The sequence below is a fragment of the Muscardinus avellanarius genome (genome assembly GCF_963383645.1).
Source record: "Muscardinus avellanarius genome assembly, chromosome: 2".
In the NCBI taxonomy this organism is placed as follows: domain Eukaryota; kingdom Metazoa; phylum Chordata; class Mammalia; order Rodentia; family Gliridae; genus Muscardinus; species Muscardinus avellanarius.
The window spans coordinates 139,855,218-139,876,507 of NC_137787.1; the positions used below are offsets into that span (position 1 = coordinate 139,855,218).

The window sequence follows — 21,290 nt, forward strand, 5'->3', positions numbered from 1 at the left end:
TATTGTTTATTAAATACTTTCTACACACCAGGCACTCTCTTGTCTTTGAGTCAAAATACAGATAAATGACACTCATTTGCTGATTCTGAGCAGCTCATAAGTTAGCAAAGGAGCGGGAGGACTCCTTGTCCGTTCCAGAAGTGCCAGCTGTGTGCCCTTAGGGAAGGGCAGTGGGTATTTGGGGTGATCCCGAGTGCTAAAACCAAGTCCAAACTAAGATAGTTCTCAGGCATGCACCGAGTGCCAGGTGAGGTATAGACACACACGGGGACAGTGGAGACCAAAGTGGTGAAGCTGACATTGGAGAGGGTCAGGAAACACCGCCCAGCAGGATACTCCTTTCCATTTCCAGAAAGACCTTCCTTCCTTCGAGAGCTTAGCATCCCCTGTGAACTGTTGGCACTGGGCTCTAGGCTCGTTCTTTTTCAGAAACCCCTAACCTAGCTATGAAACTCCAAACCTGTAACATAAACCCTGAGCCTGACATTCAGGGGATGAAAGGATTACTCAGCTTAGGAAGATGTTCTTTTTGGAAACGGAGCTCACTTATAGCTTTTAAATACAATGCACAATGCAATGGCATAAAGACCTTAGATTAGAGCCTGAGGTGGGGGGGGCTCCATGGCCTGCTGGCCCTTGACCAGCAAGGCACTTATGGACACTCACTTTTTTCCCCCCTGATGAAGGAAGGAGGAAAGAAGAGCACTGAAGCCTGAGCAAACCCAGAAGAAAGTTGTTTTGTTGTTGTTAACCCAGTGTCATCTTTTAAATTTTTTTTGTGCTGCTATGGATGGAACCCAGGGCCTCACACATGCTTGGCAAGCCCCCACTCCCCCCCCCACACACATTCTGACCTGGATTCTTTTTTTTTTTTTTCCCCTCTATGGTAGTGGGGTTAAACCCAAAGCATTTGCCAGTCCTATTTTAGTTATTTATTTTGAAACAGGGTCTTATCTAGTTGCTGAGGCTGGCCTCAAACCTGCAATCCTCCTGTCTCAGCCTACCAAGTACCTGGATTACAGGTGTGCACCACCACACCTGGCTAGATTCAGTTTGATAAAGACAAAATTCATTTCACTGCTCTTTTGGAGTTAATGTGCAGTGCATGCCCTGCTTCTCTTTCGTGTCTAGATGCCTTCCTTTATCTATGTCTTTTTTTTTTTTTTTTTTGGTGGTACTGGGAGTGGAACACAGGGGCTTTTCTACCTCTGGTCTACACTTCCAGACCTATTTTATATTTGGAAACAGGGTCTCACTAAGTTGCTGAGAGCCTCACTCAGTAGCTGAGGCTGGCTTTGAACCTGTGCGATCCTCCTGTTTCAGCCTCCCAAGCACTGGGATTACAAGTGTGCGCCACCACGTCCAGCTGTGTTGTGTTTTTTAACTCTTTGCTCTAACCAGTCAATTCTAAATTCTAGAAAGGGTTACAAAGAGCAGTAAGCACCTTCTTAAATCCCTCTGATGATAATCTGGTTGGAAATTTTGATCATGCCTTCCTGAAAACAACATGAGCAGTGAGCTGCCCGGGCTGCCACACCTCAGAAAAAAGCTCAGCTACTAAGCAAATAAAGTCAAGAGAACAAGGAGCATGGTTGGTGTTTCCTAGGACGCCATTGCGCCTAAAGACACCATTAAGATGTCTATGACAGTGAGTGCTGAGCTCCATGACATGTATTGTCCTATTTGTTTAGATTTTTGTTGATGTATTAAATAATCATATGTAATAGTGAGATTTGTTATTACATATTTGTATACGTGCATAACATAATTTAGTCAACTTTATTCTCCAGTACCATGTTTTGTTTTTTTTTTTTAGTATGGATTTATCAACACTTGTCTGCAATCTCTCGTGATAGAGAAATTTGGTGAAGAGATGTGGGAAAAACTGAAGTAAGTACATTATAGGAAAGATAAAGTACCCCTGGAACAATTGGTAAGCCTCCAGATTTCAGACAGTTAAAGTGTTTTACTGAATTCTTGATTAAGCCAATAGTTGAACAGACTTTTTATAATATTAGAATTAATTTCAAAGAAACTCATTTACTGGAGAGATGACTCTCTTCCTCCTCCGTCTCCTCCTCTTCCTTTTCCTTTTCCTCCTCCTTCTCCTCCTCCTCCTCCTTCTCTTTCTCCTCTTTCTCCTCTCTTTCCCCTCTCTCTTTCTTTCTTTTTGCTGCTGGATATTGAACCCAGAGTTATTCTGCCTCCAAGCATACCCCCAGCCCTCTTTACTTTTTTATTTTAAATAGGGTCTGTCTAGGTTGCTGATAGTCTCAGAGTCTCACGCTGTTGGGCTGTCCTCAAACCTGTGAGACTCCTGTCTCAGCCTCCCAAGTACTGGGGTCACAGGTATGTGCCATCACTCCTGGTTTAAAGTGTCTTATATAGCCTGGCATAATTAAAGTGTCTTAAACATAATCAAACAGATGTGGAAAAAAAAAAACTAAACCATATCTGCCTTTAAGGAAAGTATCAATCTCCATTCCTAAAGTCCAAACCTTAACACGGGGCTCTAGTGTAAATAATACCAATATGATTCTCACGATGATCTCATGAATGAGCTTTTCATTTGATCTTCCTAACACAGAAGAAAAATCAACTACATGATTTCCATTGCACCTGAAGGAAGCCTGGTCAGAGAGGGCATGTCCCTTCTAGCTTGGCCAGAATCTTACTCCTTAGTTGTTCTTTAGTTAATCCTTGGAATTTCCTCCTCATCTCCACCCACTAATCCCTTAATATTGTCATTTACATCTCCAAATAGTCAGTCCCTGGCTGAGTTCTATAAATTTGTGCTACCTGGCTGCTTTTTCAGAGGCCTCCAGCATTAAAACATTGCAGGTGTGTGTGTGTGTGTGTGTGTGTGTGTGTGTGTGTGTGTGTGTGAGAGAGAGAGAGAGAGAGAGAGAGAGAGAGAGAGAATGAGAATCACCTGGTCCTATAAAGAAAGAGGGATATAGAAATATGGAAAGATGATTGGCTTCTTTGGTTAATCAGTAACATGCAAATTAAAGCAATTAGGCACTGCTTTGCCTATTAAATATCTAAAAAATTTAAATGATAATAACCAGTTCTGGTTAAGTTGCAGCAAAATGGTTAATTGCTGATGGCATTGTAAATCAGGGAGGCCCTCTTGGAAAGCAACTGGATGACACGTACCAAAAGCTTGGAAAATTATCTGATTCTTTGAAACAGTTGAGTCCATTCTTGAAAATCTGTTCTCTTAGAGGCGCATAGTTCCACACACATATACGCCTATGCGTATAAAAGGATAGAGCATAGCTTCTGTTTATACATAATAAAGAAAGATTAAGTCCTCAATGGCCAAAAAAAAAGCAAATGGAAAAAAGAAGCATCATTGTAAATATGATTGCAAAGACTAAAGTCACCTGTAAAATTTCATGACAATATTAAGTTGAAAGAGTCCAAAGAAAAATTAAGAAACATTTATATAGCCACTAGGGATATCACATAAATTGAAAAAAGACTAAGAGGCCAAACTAATAACTTGTAGTAAGTGAATTGGAAAGATAAAATGATGGATTAAAATTTTTTTCTAACATTTATTTTCTAAATTTTCTTTTTTTTAATTTTCTGTATGTTTTTAGTAATATAGAGACAACCTAAAATGCCTAGTGTAAAATTCGCTTGTTCCCACCTACCTCATATTTTTCAAATAAAGTATTTAAAGCTGATCACACAGGGACTGTCCAAGTGGCTAAGCTGAGCTGGAGCCAGGCCCACACCCCACGCCCCTCAGCCAGGCCTTGCCTGCACATGGGCTCCCCAGCTCCCTTGTTTTAGGAAAAGGCAGCTCCAGGTCACTTCCTCAGCATCTCTGGGATAATTTACCTTAAGCTCCATGACCTCATAGGGGCAAATAATACTCATTTCTAAATATATCCCTGAAGAGTTATGATCGAAGGAACTTTGGGCTGGTGGGCGCTTGGGAGTTCCTTTGGCCCACATCTAATTTATAGGTGAGGAAACTGAGGCTACAGAGGTGCAGTTGCTTGGGCGAGCCTGCAAGCACATGGTGCCGGGCCCAGGTGCCTTTGCTGGAGTCTTGAGATCCTCCTTTTCTACCCTAAGCTGCTCTGAGAACAGACACATTAGAAGACTCTGAGGCTGGAGATTAAACCTAGGGGCACTTTCTCTCTGACCTTTACCCCCAGTCCTATTTTTTTTTAATTTTTGTCTTGAAATAGGGTCTCTCTAGGTTCCTGAGAGTCTTGCTAAGTTACTGAGGCTATTCTCGAACCAGTGATCCTCCTGTCTCAGCCTCCCAAGAACTGGGATTACAGGAATGGGCCACGATGCCCACTGACTCTGAGCCCTTTTTATGACCATTGCTTCATGCAGCATAAATTCAGTAGAACAGAGGAATGAAAAGAAAAGTGCTCTTACATTAAGCACCTAATTTGTGCCAGGCACCTTATTAAAGCCCTGGAAGAGCACTAGGGTAGCATAGAGCACATTATTTATTATTATTATTATTATTATTATTATTATTATTATTTGCCAGGAAGGAGACCGAACAGTCCTCCTTGGAGGCTGTGCAGTAAGCAGCAGGGGTGGGGCTGCGCAGACCCCTCTCCTCAGGTCAGTCTGCCTGCAGAAAGGAGGTGCAGCTGGCAATGGGTACACATCTTCATGTCTATCAAGTTGTGGGGTGAAATAATAGGGTCATCTCATTAAACCTGCAATTACAGAGTCTCCATAGTGTCCCTGGGACTGAGAAAAACTTTGGAGAATTGAAGATTCAGGTACACAATATACCTGAATGGTTTCATTTTCTTTTTAATTTTGTCTATGTATGGGGTGTTGCTGGGGAATGAACTCAGGGCCCTGTGCTTGCTAAGCAGATGCTCTACCACTGAGCCATGCCCTCAGCCCACATGGTTTTATGATGCTCAGAAATGTTGCATATATATCTGGAATGCAGGAACCAGGGTGCTGAAGGGTCCTGTCCAGTGAGACAGTGGGGTCATCTGCGCTGCCACAAACTGGGCAGGGACAGGTCAGCTAAAGCCCTGTGTAGGTCCCTCCTACACAGAGTCTTAGGAAGAGGAGGGAGAGATGGTGAGCTCAGACAGGCTGTGGGGGACACTGCAGAGTGCAGTGGGGAACAACTTTGGGAAATGGGATATTTGTATTCTTAGAAGTCACTGGACATGGTTACAGGTCTCTAGAAAGCTGTAGTTGGATTCAGCAGGAGCTCTGAGGCTACAGTGCTTGGGTCAAAGCCGAGAAGCATCGCTTGCAATCATATGACCCTGTGCACAGTAGTTACACACTCTATGAACTAGATCCTTCATAATAAAAGTGATGATGAAATGAGGTTATGGAATATAGGGGGTGTTGCAAATGTTAAATGAGAGAAACAAACCAGACACTCGGAAAACAGGTCTGGTGTGGGGCAAGCTCAGCAAATGTCAGCAGCTGTTGTTGAAGTTGGTGCTTGCTATGGGCTCATTTTCAGGATGTGGTCCACAGGTAGCTTGGGGAGAGGCGGAGAGACAAGCAGGTGTGCATCCTACTGGACTGGATTTGAGTCCAGGTTCTGACGCTTAGAACTGTGTGTTCTGAAGCAGGTTGCTTCGCCTCTTTGAAGCTTTGATTCCTCACAGATAAAAGGAAATAATGTACCTACCTTGTAGGGTTGAGGAGAAAATTGAGGGAAACCATTTATACCAAAGAACCTAGTAGAAACTGAGTAAGCATTATCCTTCCTCCCCCTAACCCTACACTACCAACATCACAGGTGCAGCATGAGGATCTGACTATATTTAACACGGATAGAAACCATTTTGTTGCTGATGGGGTACCTGTGCTTCTCTCCTGAAGAAGCATGTTTCTCAAAAGCTTCCTCCCTCCTGGCCTAGGGAAACCCAGGTTTCTGAGGCTATCATGATTTGGTGGATGGCTTTGTGTCTAGTCCCCTTTTCAGACTGGTCTCCCTGATACCCAGTGCAGGCCACTATCAAGCCCTCCGAGGGCCCTTTGAATCACTAGGGACAGCCTGTGAGAGGGAGGGACTGATTGTTGTTGACTGATTCTTGGCTCATGAACCTGATCTCCTGGTTAGGACTTTTAGCCTCAGCTCAGCTGCTGCTGACCAGTCAATCCTGCCTAGGTGAACGGTGAGGGTTCTGGAAATAGCTGGGAACAGGCAGAAATGGCTGGCGCACTTAGAAGCAGAGGCGAAACAACAATGTTTTCAGCCCTGCCCATGCCCAACAGTGGAGATGCACTGTGTAAGAAGACTCTCACCCTCCCATGCCGTATTGGGCAAGTGTGCTTGACCAGCTGTCAGGACTCTGATGGGTTGAGATATTCAGAATGTCATTCCAAATCCAGGGGAAAGACAGGTTTCCAGGTGTAAGAAGGCGAAAGAGACTTTTTCCTTTTTGGATCCTGGGTGTGGCCACACTGGAAAGGATGGAGCATCATCTCTTCCTATCCTCGCTACGAGAAGACAGTTCTTATAGTACTCCCAAATGGACAGAGGCCTGGGGTCTCTATACACTCCACGGTGCCAAACAGCATTTGAACAAGAGGTACAAGTTTGCAAGGGGTCAGAGAAAGATGACAAGAAGTGGAGGATGCGTCAGGGCCATATCTCAGATCTGCATCACAAGGTTTTGTCTCTAAATTTAGAAAAATCCGACTAATTGGATCTCAGAGGCAGTGTTTGTACATTAGCACTAAACACCTATGTGATCATATTGGAAATGCATCGTGAAGCCAAAAGTCAAGTCTATCTAACGAGTCTAGCCAGCTATGAAAATTGCATCATGTGAGAACTCATTATTTAAAAAGAAAACCAAAACTGGAGTACAGAAAATTCAACTTATAAAACACAAATTAAGGCAAGATTATTTGCTGGGCAAAAGGATTTGCTCCAGGCAATATTTAAATAACGAGCTCCCTAGTGCTTTTAAAATAGAATTTTTGCTGAAAAGGAAAACCCTATTAATTCCTACACAAATTTTAAGAAGAAATTATTAGGTAAAATGAACTATGTCTCCAGACCTTATGGCACAGACTTTATTGTATAAGAAACAATCAGGAACAGATGTTTCTCCTCCTTTGCCATGTTGTTGGTTTCCCTCTCACCTACTCTGGGTTTATGAATTTCTAATTATAAACCACTTTTTTATAACCTCCTGGCTAAAACCTTTATCAGAATGATATTGAGAAGGAGCTAATAGGTTGGGAAGAGCAGGGCCTTTCAAATCAGATAACCCTGTGCATTCTGCCTGGGTCACTTGCTAGCTATTTAACTTGGGCAAAGTTCACGAAATATCCAACAAGTGCTTATTTAGCTCCTAGCATGTGCCAAGCAGAGTTCCAGGCACTGGGGATGATAGTGAAGGGAACAGACACGTGGATGTGTCTGGGAATGTACCCCAATGTGCAGGTAAAAAGGAAAATAAACGGAGCTGGGTGTGGTGGTGCACGCTTGTAATCCCAGCATCTGGGAGGCTGAGACAGGAGGATGGAGGTCCATGGCCAGCCTCAGCTACTTAGTGAGGCCCTCTGCAACTCAGTAAGGCCCTGTTTCAAAATGAAGAATAAAAAATAGGGCCGGGAGTGTAGTTCAGAGGTAGAATACCCCTGGGTTCCATCCCCAGTACTGAAAAAGAAAGAAAGAAAGAAAGAAAGAAAGAAAGAAAGAAAGAAAGAAAGAAAGAAAGAAAGAAAGAAAGAAAGAAAAGGAAAGAGAGAGAGAGAAAAAGAAAAAGAAAAGGAATGGAAACCTTTCAGACTGTGGAAAGAGCTATGGAAATGCTAAGGATTCAATGGTGGCTGAAGAGAAGGTTTCCCTGAAGTGGTCAGAAAAGGTCTCCCTGCAAAGGTAGTGACTGAACTGAAAGGGAAGAAGGAGCCAGCCTCCAGCCAGAGAGGTTTGTGTGTTCCAGACCCTGAGAGCGAGGAGTGCAAGGGCCTGAGGTAGGACCGAGTTTGGTGAATTTGTGGTCCAGACAATAATCCCACATGACTCGAGTATCATCTGTGACACATCTGATAGGAGATGGAAGTGGAGGAGTGGGTGGGGGACCAGAAGAGCTGCGTTCTAATTGCTGGGGGTTACTGAGGGCTCCAGCCTCAGTCGTCCGGGGAGACAGTACTGGAACTCACTCTGTCCTCCTGAGGACAACAGGTGAGGTGGTTAATAGCCCCCAGCACATGGGTTGTGGAGCTTAGTCTGGGATTTTACTTGCAAAGATCAGCAGTCCACTCTGTAAGCCAAGGTTTAAAGGTTCTGAGGACTCTCACGGCCCTCAGCTGCTTTTAAAGTATGGAAAAACTTCAGAGGACAGGGAAGCCCAGCAGCCCCTCTCCATCGCTGCGTCTCTCTTCATGCTGACTTTATTTCCCTAGCTCTCTCGCTCTGCAAGTCCCTTATTCTGTTTCTTCTAAACTTTCATGTACGCCCTTTTGATTCAAGAGCTCACCATCATTTATCCAGGTTCTGGGACACAGGGTTTGATGGGTTGGCTTTGACCGGGTGTCCATACCTGGCCTAATCAGATGGACTTTGCAGGGCAGGGTTCCTAAGTTACGGGCACAGCATCAGGCTTGGCGTACATTTCTCCACTGTAGAAACAGAGGCACGGAGGAGGGGTAGATGGGTGGGAGGTTCAGGTGTGTATGAGTGGAAGATGGATGAAGGGAAGGGAGGTGGATGGATAACTGCTGAGCCCAAGTCAGTCATCGAGTAGAGAGGTGAATGGAATCACGTGGTTTCTCCCAGTGCCGGGGTTCTTCATCAGAGATACATGGATGGGTTTTGAGAGGACTCGAGAACTCTCTAAATCACCTACAAAAGGGTTGTATATGTGTTCCATACGTCTTTTCTTTCCTTTTCTTTTCTTTCTTTTGCAGTACTGTGGATGGAACCCAGAGGCATCCTACTCTGAGCTATATCCCCAGTCCTATTTTTTATTATTTTGAAACAGGGTCTCACTGAGTTGCAGAGGGCCTCACTAAGTAGCTTGAGGCTGTCCTCAAATCATGAGCCTCCTATCTCAGCCTCCCAAATGCTGGGATTACAACTGTGTGTCACCACACAGGGTTCTATATGTGTTTTCTGTGAGAGGCTCCGTTTTGTGTTAGGTTTTCTGTTAGAAGATTTTGCCCAACTGTCAGGTGGTGTGAATGTTCTGAGCACATTTCAGGCGGGGTGTGATGTTCAGGGGGTTGGGTGTATAAAATGCAGTTTTGATTTAACAATATTTTCAATTTAAGATGAGCTTATGGGGATGTAACACTATCATAAATTGAGGGGCATTTCGATATCGAGAAAGTATTAGAGCCAGGAAAAATCAGAATGGCTCCCACTCACCTCCTTTTCTGCTTCATCTCTCTCGTCCCAATGACCCCTCCTCCTTTGAGACTGAAAGCTCCCCTTTCCTCCACGTCCTCGAGTTTTCCCATAAATAAAGTGTGGTTCAAGCCAGGAGTGGTGGCACACGCTTGTAATCCCAGTACTTGGGAGGCTGAGACAAGAGGATCGCACAGGGTGAAGCCAGCCTCAGCTACTTAGTGAGATGCTCAGTGACTTAGTGAGACCCTGTTTCAAAATAAAGAATAAAAAATTGCGCTGGGGGTGTAGCTCAGAAGTAGAATGTACCTGGGTTCCATCCCCAGTACCTCAAAAGAAAAGAAAAAAGTGTGGTTCAAAAGTAGCTGAACGCAGAGAGATATTCTTTTTTAACTTTGATCTGAGAGTGCTGCCTGTCTCCCAAGTCCTGCTCTATTTCTGTATATAAATGCTGATTTCATCTGGCTGCCTCAGACCCTAAGCTGTCAGAGGGAGCCGCAGCCTCCAAAAGATCATATCAAAGCATCCAAGGATGTAGAAAATTGGAAAATATAGTTTATTTTGTAATGTTATATATAAAGTAGAATTTTTCTCCAACAAAAAATTGTCCAAGGTTGAGCTTGAGAACTATTTTTGTTTAGTGGGACTATCTGGATGATGTATTAAGCAAGAGTTGAAATAGCTGTTTTGAGTTTTGAAGCTTATCTAATTTAAAGACCTACCTTTAAAAATAATATATTACAGATAAAATTTAGCTGTAAGAGTATTTATAAAAATGAGAAAACCATTCAAATAAACTGACAGCAGAAAAACCAAAATCTCAAAGATAGCAGGTTTTTATTACCACCATCATTCGTTAACCAATTGGCCCACTTTGATGTTGTTTCTCTGCATCTTTGGCTGCAGTTGGTTTCCTGTTTATATGACAGTAATTTTATTTCATTTTCTTTAAAGAGAATAGAGTGAGCATCCCTCCAACACAGGGGCTCTACACTGTTTCGTTGCATTTTGTCTTTGCTGATGTCTTAGTTGCTTTGTACACATTCATGGCATTCTCAGCAGTCTCTTGTAGAGGTGTGCTTTTTCCATGGTGACAGCTGTAGGAGAATTTCAGCCCTCGATCTCTCTCTGCCTGCCCCACTCCTTTCCATCACCTCTGGGACCCCGTGGTCCCCACAGGGCATGTGCATCCTCTCCTCCACAAACCTTTTCTGGAGGTCACATTAGGGTCTGGCTGCTTTTTGAGGCTGCCAAGGGAGGTGGAACTGGGACTGGGTGGCCTGAAGCGTCATCTGCAGGTGCTCAGGATCACCGATGGGCACATAGGATCCCTAAAATCACCTTAGGGACCTCCCCTGGGGTTCCATAAGTCATACTTTGAGAACTGCTGCTTTAAGTGCCAGATTTCTTCTCAGTGAGTCAGAGTCCAGGAAGGATACATCATTAGTAGCTAGGGAGGACTGGATATCAGTGTCCAGGGAAACATTGTCCTACCATTGTAAAGACAAAGAAGTGAAGGTTTACTGAGATTTGTTCCATATCACCCAGATAGACTACTAGAGCCAGATTAACTTCCAGGTCTCTTCCTGACTCACACATGGTGAAGCTATAAGCCTCTGTCCAGTTAGATCTCTTATCTAAATCCCTAAATTCTCTTGTAAGCATTGATTGGGCTCCAGTTGTGTTCAAAGGATAATGCTAGGTATCAAATGACATTTTCCCGATCTTTAGATGTGAATGTATGAAGTATGGATCAAAGGTCACATGTGCAGTTTGTATTCAGACAAGTAGCCAAGGGAGCCTTGGAGCTCAGCAGGTACTGTGAAAAAAAAAAAAAAAAAGATGTGCCTGGGCTCCAAATGGCTCGAGCCAGCAATTCTCCAGCTGAGTCAGGAAAGAAGAATAAAGTTAACCAGAGAGGAGGGTGAGAGCCTTGTTGGTAGGTGGAAAGGACGGATTGGGGGTACAGGGAAGATGGGAGAAGTGATGGGGAGGGAGGGCAAGGCCGCACAGAGCTGCAGACCCTGCTAAGGAATCTGGATTCATCAAGGAGGCCTGGGGCAGGTGCGGGGAAGGACAGGCTGGTGCTTTCTTTAACATTCAGATGGTCACCACAACAGGACAAGCCCTTCAACACCCCCAGACCTTCCTGTCCCTAGCCTCACCTCTTGTCACACCACAGTAGTGTATGAATTCCTCACCTACCATAAGGAACTCTTTAAGGAAATATTTCCCATCACTTAAATTGATCCCATTTTCTTGGCCTAAAACTTGCTGAAAATCACTTCATTTATTCTGTGGACTTTATGACTCCTTCTGGACTCTTAAGATCCATGACATTGGTTAGTAGGGTTGAGCAATGTAAGATCTACCAATCGGATTGAGTCTAGACAGGTTCCCCAGCAGTGGTTTCCAAAAATAGTCAAGAGGCAAGTGGTTAAAAAATATAGACTTCTAAACACGATCTCCTAGGGTTCAGCAATCTGCCCGTTTGTTTTGCTCTCCAAGGTATTTTGATATGAGTAGCCTGGTCTTGGCCATTATTTCTGACCCAGGTATTATAGTTGTAACCAACTAAAGAGAAAAGGTCACACCAATGTGGTTGACATTTTTCATGGTACATAACGTATGCTCCTCTTTTTTTTTTTTTTTGTGGTATTGCTGATTGAACCCAGAGATGTTCTATCTCTGTGCTACACCCTCAGCCCTTTTTATTTTTTATTTTGAAACAGGGTCGCACTAGGTTGCTGAGAGTCTCACTAAGTTGCTGAGACTGGTCTTGAACCTGTGATCCTTCCATCTCAGCTGCCCAAGTAGTGGCATTGCAGGTGTGTGCCACCACGTCCAGCTGTATGCACCTCTTTATGCAAGTTGCAAACATTAAACTCCTACAAACTCCTACTTCATTTCTCACATTGGTTGCTTTTCTAACTTTCTGTCTCTTCAAAACATTTTCTGGCCAGGTGTGGTGGCGCACGCTTGTAATCCCAGCATTTGGGAGGCTGAGTCAGGAGGATCGTGGTTCACAGACAGCCTCAGCTACTTAGTGAGACCCTTTACAACTCAGTGAGACCCTGCTTCAAAACAAAGAATAAAAATATAGGGAAGGGGGTGCAGCCCAAAGGTAGAATGCCCCTGGGTTTCATCCCCAGTACTGCAAAAAAGAACCAAACCAAAACAAAACAAAAAATATATTCTGATAGTTCTTTTTCCTCTCTTTCCCTTTTTCTTAGCAGAAACTTTGCCATCGCATTAGAAAATGTCAGTTAGGATCTAGGAGCAGTAGCCAGTGCTTGTAATTCCAGGAATTAGGAGGCTGAGATAGAGGATTGCCAGCCTCAGTAACTTAGTGAGATCCTGTTACTTAGCCAGACCCTGTTAAGTGCTAGGGGACAGCTCAAAGATAGAATGCTTTTAGGTTCAATCACCAGTGCTGATAAAAAAAAAAAAAAAGAAAGAAGAAAAATAAAATTTCAATTAGTTTATTTATTAAGTAAATTTTGGGTGAACATATTATTTCATTAAAATAGTTTGAATTATATATATGTATATATAATCTTAACAGTCGCATCTGATAATGCTTCAAAACCACTGGACACTTGCATATATATAAATCAATTATATATGTATGTTGCACTAACTGAAGGAAATGTTCTAGGTAGATCTTGAAGATCAATAAACAAGGCCTGAATCCCTGTGTAATGCCAACAGTGTGAACATGTCAGGCATCCCAGCAATGTACAATACATATACAAACATATATCAATATTAGACACTAAGGTATTGTCAGCTCAGCCTTCAGGAACACAGCCACTGTCTGTCCTAGGGGCTCATGGGTGGCCCTATTAGAGGGGTGGGGAGAGTCAGAGATTGTTACATCCCTAAGAGTCCCAGAAATCACATCTTCCTCTTTGGGGCTTCAGAACAGATTATAGCAAGGTTTAAGTTGGGGTCTTGCTCATCGTGCCTGTATTTTCCTTATAACCACAGAAGAATGATGTATGTATTCTCAGAGGCCCACAGGCCCTTGGGGAGCAAGCAGAGAGGTAACCCCAACATGGCGAAGAGCACCTCACTTATGTGAGTGATGGTGGTTATGTCACTCCTAGTCTGTCTCAGGCTCCAAATCTGGCATTTCTTAACAGTTGCATCTGATAATGCTTCAAAACCACTGGACCCAAACTGGAAATCCTACAGAGAACTTCTAGCCCAGTGATCCTCAACTGCAGGACCCCCTCGGCTGTTTGTGAATCCCCAGTGGATGTGTGTGCCAAGCAAGCACAGAGCCACTTGTTGGGGTTCAAAGGCAAAAATAAGTCACAATGCCTACCCAGAGACCAGTGTGGGGGTAAGAATGGTGACCTTTCTATAAGTTGGGCAATGCATAGCTTAGGAAGAGTACTTGAGAAGGGAGCCCTTGGCCACCCCGGAGTCCAGAGAAGGCTCCCTGTAGGAGTGGACACCAAACACTCCAGTGTCTCGCTTTCCTATGATCAGAGGTGGATTGCTATGCTGTACCTTGCCGGGTCAGTATATATGCGTGGGACTAGGCTCTAATTGCCGAGTGTTCATTGCACCTTGCTTTATCTTTCAGAGTTTCTGTAGGAGTCCAAGATGCCTTCATGACCTATACAGTGTATGATGACATCATCACCATCCAGCTCATTCAAGAGGCCTGCAAGGTTCTCGGTAGGTGGGAAAGGGCTTGTTTTAGTTTCCTAGGGCTACTGTATCAAAATACAGCTGGTTCTCACTATTCATACTTGTTATGTTCTATGTAGTTGCTGCAGACCCTGAAGTAGTGAATACTAAATCGTTGCTCTTCAGGGGCATTCAGGCCCAGGATTCTGAGAGTGTTTGGGCACAGTATTTTTGTCAACTGACTAGTACATCAATGTATTTATTGTTTTATGTGTGATTCTGTTTTTAAAGACAATCTGTGTGAATGTGTATATACACACATCTATCTATCTATCTGTATATATACACATACATACACATACATACATATGCACATACATATATAGTTGATTCATTAACATTGCACATACAGCCCAAATCCCTTTAACTCATGCCTGAATGAAGCTGATTTGATACATGTATTTTCTCTGTAAAGCATATCACAGCTTTCTTGTGCCTAGGGATACTAGATAAATTTGATACAATACTTGAGGGGCCATTTTAAATAGCCAACATCCCCCCCCAAAAAAGCACCAAAAGGTACTTTTTAGTATATTTAGGCTACAGCAAGGATACTTGTTTATGAGAACAGAAGTAAGAACTGAGAACATCCTCTCCTTCAACCGTAGCTGGTAACACTGTGTTGGACAATACAAGAATGTTTTTTAACCACTCTATCCATGTCTACCAAGGACTTTGACATCTTTGTGAGTTTTGATTTTAGGGCTATCAATAAAGTCCAGCAAACAAAAATTTTGCAAATATGCAATCTTTATAAGGATCAACTATCACAAACTGAGTGGCTTAAAACAGCAGATGTTTATTTCCTCATAGTTTGGAAGTTCAAAATCAAGTTGCTGGTGGGGCCATGTGCTCTCTGAAGATGCTGGAGAATCCTTCCCTCTTCCAACTTATAGTGGCCCCAGGTGTTTGTGGCTCGTGGCAGCATAACTCCAGTGTCTGTCTCTGTCGTCTCATAGCTGTCTTCTCCCTCTGCGTGTATCCCTTTGTCTAATTTCTATCTTTTCATAAAGATACCACTAATCAGATTGGCTTTAGTATCCACCCTAAATGACTTCTTATTAACTTAATTTCAGGGGCAATGCCCTAATTTCCAAGTCAGATCACATTCACAGGTTCCTGGTAGACAGGAATTTTGGGGAACTCTTTTTAACCCAGTGCAGGGCGCTTGTGTGATCTATTCGATTTGAGCAGCCTTCAGTTCTCACAGACCTAAATTATGAGCATCCCTTTGAGTTTCATCATCTGCATCATCAACATCATATTTGCCCCTTGCTGTTAGCTTCAACAGGTATTTTGATACCTTTACATGGCTCATTTAAACACAGAGCTGTTTTTTGTAGGATTGAGGCCAATTTAGTGAAGACTCTGAAAATAAAAAGGACTAGGAGTAGAGTTCAGAGGTACAGTGCCCCTGGGTTCAATTCCCAGTTCCATTTTTTTTTTGAAGATTTAAAGAAGTTTATTAAAAAGATGGAAATACAGAAGATAGTTACAGCCCCATGCCATTGTTGGATGGATGGCATGGGGGAGGGAGGTTCGAGTGAATGTTTCACCAAAGATACAACACGTGGACCAGACCTTTTATGCCCATGGCCTCCATCTTGTTTACATAATTCTGACATACTAAACGTCCCTGTAAGGTTCCTCCCCTGGAAAGGTGTCTCCTTTCACAAGGTTGGCAAGGTATCTCCTTTCACGAAGGTCGAAGCTCGACCCCTCCTCCCATCCTGGCTAGATTATCCAATTATTATGTAAACCTGTCTTTAGACAGAGGATGAGGTGCCGGGCGTGGTGGCGCAAGCTTGTAATCCCCGCGCTTGGGAGGCAGAGACAGGAGGATCGCACAGGTTCAAAACCAGCCACGCACGCTGGCTTAGGAGACCCTGTTTCCAAATTAAAAAATGTAAAAAATAGGTCTGGGAGTGTAGCCCGAAGGTAGAAGGGTAGAAGGGCTTCCAGGAACCCCAATACCACCAAAAAAAAAAAAAAAAGAACAAGGATGAGGAAGCCCTAGTTCCCCTCTCCTATAGACTTGCTAATTAACTTTAGCTAGGTTAATTTAAGTTTCAATAGCTGTTTGCTTCCTGACTGAAACCGAAGCCAAGTCTTTCTTTCCCCAGGTCTGCCGCCATTTTGACACAATTATTTTTGAAATATACCTATTAATAATCAGAGCTTTCTCAAATCTTCCTAGGCCATCCCCAATACTGGTACAGTCCCCCCTCTGTCTAGTAACTTCCTGACACCTGTCAGGCCAAAGGTAGATACAGAAAATACATTTTGACTTTTACAATTTTACAAACACTTAACATGAGCTAATTTCCCATCAATTCTCTCCCATTATCATTACATATATGTACTCATAGCAAAGGAATAAGGGTGATGACTCATCCAGCTTCTTCAGGCTGAACAGGGGTGACATAAGGGGGCACTTTTTTCTTGGGAATATACAAGCGGTAGGCTTTTAATAATCCATCTTCATCACATGTGCAAACAAACATTCTACAAACACTTTACAATTTGCTTTAACCCTCTGATTTTTCTATCCTGATCCTTTCTTTCCTATTTGGGACAATCTTAGAATAAACCTTACAATATGCTTTCTTAGTCTCACAAAATTTCCTTTCTCTGTATTTACCAAAATATAAAGAAACACATCTATAGATTCTCTACATCTGTCTTTTATTGTTACGTACAAGCAAACAAAAAAACCCATACCATTTAATAATGTTGTTTAGATACCAGCAATTAAAAAACCCATTTAAAAGACCTAAGTGTTACTTTATACCTTATGAAGTTAAGAGCATTCTAAGGCATTGCCTTTTGCATTTCCCCACTTTAATAATTGAATTATAAGATATTAGGTAAATATCACTAGCACCTTAGAACCTTAGTTTTGCAAAAGGAATAAAATGAAAGACAATGCATATCACATTTGATCATATAACTTGAAAAATGTATAGTAGATTGCCACAAAAATCCACGACATCATATAAGCATCACGAGTGCCTTAAAACATTAATTTTTTCAAAGAAAATAAGAACTTTAAAAACAATGTAGATTGTATTTAATCACATTTAAGAGGTCTAATTGCATAGCTTTTTAGGGGTTTACATCTTAGCTAAGACTGGTTGAAATAAAAAAAACTTTGAGTAATAATTTTAGTGCAGCCAGCAAAAAAGAAAAAAGTTGGTTTCCTGAAAGAAGCTGAAATTTTTAGTTTAACTGAGAATGGGAGAATTGGAGGTCATCCTGGAAGCCACAGGATGAGTATTGGGTAAAAAAAATAGTTTGGGGGCTGGTCTGATCTGCCCCCCCCAACCCTGGCTAAGCTTTTGGACCTCGGGCTGGGAAAGAAGGGCAATGCCTTAGATCTGGCCTCGGAGATCTCACTGCGATCGCCTAAGGCTCTTTAGTCTTAACTCAGGTGGTGGGAGTTGGGAGGAATCACTGGGAACCTAGGTCTGAGGACCCCAGTTCCCTCTGGAACTGGGGGCACTCAGCCATTTAATGGTCCCCCTTGTCCTATGAGCCAGGCCTCGGAAGGCCCTTTTTGGCCTCATGGTTGAGGATAGTAATGTCAGAGATGCCCTTGATCTCCACCCCTAAAGACTTGAGCCTAGGCTTCTGTGCTCGGCCAGATTTCTTTCATGGCTTTTGCCCATCTGTCTCTCCCTTTAAAAGTCCCTGTTAAAATGAATTGGCAGCCTACAGTAGTAGAATTTGTCTGAGGATGGTGATATAGCTTAACTCAGCCTGTAAAACTGCTTATGGATAAATCCAACTTTTTTTTTTTTTTGGTGGTACTGGGGTTCCTGGAAGCCCTTCTACCTCTAGCTACACTCCCAGACCTATTTTATACTTTTTATTTGGAAACAGGGTCTCTTAAAGCCAGCACGGCTGGCTTCGAACATGCGCGATCCTCCTGTCTCTGTCTCCCAAGCGTGGGGATTACAAGCGTGCGCCACCACGCCCAACTATAAATCCAACTTTAACCTCCCTTCTCCCCACACTACTGTAGCCAAGGCTGCCACGGTCGTCTCAATCCTACAATCATTAAAGAAATCTGGGTGGTCTCGAAGGTTACAGAACAGCTGAAGATAAGCTACTTCTATCCATCTTTCCTCATTTTTACAAAACAGATCTAATTGCTGAATAGTGTTATAATTTAAACCTCCCTGATGGGGCTAAGTGTCTCTGTCCCCCAGCACATACTGTGGCAATAATCAGGTGCAGAGAAATAAGAGATCTTTCTTCCTTAGCCTTTTGGTGTCAAACTTGACCCAGTTTTGGAGAACACATGCGAGTGGGGATCCGGCATTCACTTTGGATTGCCGGGATCCCATCTGAGAGAGAAAGGGTGGGGTTTTAGTGGCCTGTCTGGGCAAGGTCGCCCCCCCCCCTTTTCAGAGCTTTTCAGTCTAAATTAATTACCCTAGCATTTAGGATATTGCTGGAATTGTTACAGTGTGAGATGATATGGTTTGGGGAAACTGTCCCCGGAGACCCCTATTAGGGTCTCGGACACAATTTCCCTCAAACCACAACAAAACACAAAAACAGAAAAACCATGGGTTTTTGTCCTGAGCTAAGGATAAGTATACAATAGCCTGGACACTTGCTGAAGATTTAAATAAGTTTATTAAAAAGATAGAAATACAGAAGATAGTTACAGCCATGCCATTCTTGAATGGCATGGGGGGGTGAGTGAATGCCCCACCTTCCAATTTAAAAAGAAAATGTTGTCCTATTGCCTCCCTTCATCTTGTGGGTTTCTATAAGAGTGGGAAATAGGGTTGCCTGAGGGTGGATTCTACATCAGCTTTTGTCCCTGGCACCGACAGCCTGAGACAGAATTGCTGGCAGTGTCAGGCTAGGCCCTGTCGCTCAGCACCTCTGAGCTTCCTTTGCAGCCTATGAAGGGACAGCAGCACAAGTTTGGCGTTACACTGGTTTTCATGATGCCTTCAGGAGCCCAGCCAACTGGCCCTCGTCCTCAAGAGTAATTTGTGAGGTGGCGGCAGGTTACAGCCAGCCCCACACACCACAATCATCAGCCCTGCAGGTGCGCCTCAGAATCTACCTGGATAGCTAGCTCACACTGAGCCCCAGGGACAGGTGTCTTCTTCAGAATGCAACAGCAATGAGTAATGTTCCCATGTTGGGTGAGTCCTGGAACTTATTCCCTTGTCCTTTGAATTTCAGAAAGATTATCTGATTAAAAATATTGGGCCAGCTCTAACCCATGCACTTGGAACTGATAGAATGGAGGGCTATCCCCTCAATTTCCACGGGACAATTAGACTGACATTTGCATCTCTCCTTGGCCTCCCTGGGGATCTGCATGCAGGAGAGGCCAAAGGCCCCTGCAGAGCCAGGAGGAGGGGGTCCCTGAGGCTTAGGAAGCTGGGTACATGCAACAGTCAGGATACTTCCCAGCAAGAGGCGAGCACTTGCTTTCCCCGACAGACAGTTCTGTGCCACCTGCTCCCTGGCTCCTCAGCTGCTTTGGCCTGTGTGGAGCTACAGAGCCACACAGGGCCAACAGATGTCATCAGTAAGGCCTAGCAGACTGATGGTGACTGAAGCTGGGTGGAATCCAACACCAGCTGGTCATTAACATAACTTCCATACAGATGTGTGGTGGCCCCTGGTCATTTGTTGCCTGCATCTCCTGATAACACCAGACAAGGTTGGCGCCGCAACTGAAATATCGCCCAGGAGTGAAGCAGGTCTTTGCTCCTTCAATTCCCAGAACTCAGATTCCAAGAGAAGCAAGATTTCCAGAACCCTCGCATAGCCCGTGCCAGCTTCCGTTCACCGCACAAGCTCATGCTGCCTCCCAGCAGTTGCGGCTGGGCATCTCTTTCAGGGAATCGGACACAGAGAGATTCTAGGAGAAGCTAGGCCGGAACTGCATGCATCCATGACACCTGGAACCCCACTCATTCCTTGTCCACCCTGTTTTATCGGGGGCAGTCTCCCCTACCGCTGGCAGCAGAAGAGGTTTGCATGGGCCATGGGTAATCAACAAGCAGGTGGGTATCAGGCTCTCCACACGGAGTCTGAGTCCAGAGTGCGCACTCTCTATGACCTGCATTGCCCCTGCTGCACTGGGAGCGTGAGGTCTGGGGGTCCTGGCCTTAGCTCTGCTCCTCAGACTCCTAGTTTGACACCTCTGCCATAGAGGTTTATTAAGCACCACTTTCTTCAACAATTTAATATATCTGATGATGATGTTAAAATATGCTATTCCAAACCACACAGACAGATCCCTTTTTGGTCTTAATAACTACCACTGCACAGAGGCAAGGACCAGATGCTGCCTCACTCCAGCCCGGGGATAGTACTGCAGGTCTGCAATTCCAAGTGAAGGCTGGTGACTCATAAGCCAGTTCAGTTGTTTATACTTACATCCTCTGTTCTAGCTAAGTAGAGGAGCATCTGGTTATTGTCTCTCCACAGAAAGAATATGAAATATTAGGTGATAATTCTGTAATGAGAGGTGCCTAGTTGAAGTTTTGACAGAGCTTAGGATATAGAAGGGCAAAAAAGCTGGGAATGGGTGCTGAAATCGAGCTCCCCTTCAGTCTTTTCTGGGTTTTATTTCAAGGGATCCCAGCAGAAGGCAGTGGCTGTATCATATGGCCTCTGCCAAAGGGCATCTTGTTATTCTAGAAGGAGCAGGAGGGCCTGGATTCTGCTTGTCATACCAGCAGTGTGACCCTGGGCTAGAATTTCCTTGAGAGTTGATCTCTTCAAGAAGGAATAATACCTTCAAGGGTTGAGAGAAGGAATAATTAAAGCAAATAACAAATGTAAGGCATGTAGCAACATGCAGGGTGCTTACTAGGTGTTGAACAAAGATGAGCTGAATCTGCAAGAAAGACAGGGGATATTTTCATGTTTTATACTTCTAAATGCTGTCCCTTAAAAGTAGACACAGGCTTTGCTATTCTGTTCAGTTGGCTGTATTAAAAAATAATGTTCTGGCCAGGCGTGGTGGCACATGCCTGTAACCCAGTACTTGGGAAGCTTAGACAGAAGGATCACAGGTTCGAGAATAGCTCAGTAATGTTGCAAGATTCTCAGCAACCTAGGGGGATCCTGTTTCAAAAATAAAGAATAAGATAAAAGGGCTGGGGATGTAGCTCAGAGATAGAATACCCTAGGTTTCCATCCTCAGTACCGTGAAAAAAAAAAACCAACCCCCCCCCCCTTTTTTTTTTTTTTTTTTTTTTGTGTGTGTGTGTGT

The 21,290-nt window shown here is 43.7% G+C and overlaps 1 protein-coding gene across 1 annotated transcript in view; it reads left to right on the top strand.

Moving 5' to 3' along the window:
- Window positions 1-1,822: 1,822 nt before the first annotated feature.
- Window positions 1,823-21,290, top strand: part of LOC308258831 (guanylate cyclase soluble subunit beta-2-like) — a gene marked incomplete at its 3' end in the record, with an annotated part of 65,910 nt that continues 46,442 nt past the window's right edge. Inside the window, exons 1-2 of the mRNA XM_080689454.1 lie at window positions 1,823-1,890; window positions 13,926-14,020. Coding sequence (XP_080545580.1) covers window positions 1,874-1,890; window positions 13,926-14,020 — 112 coding nt within the window. The 5' untranslated portion in view covers window positions 1,823-1,873. The remainder of the gene's footprint in view (window positions 1,891-13,925; window positions 14,021-21,290) is intronic.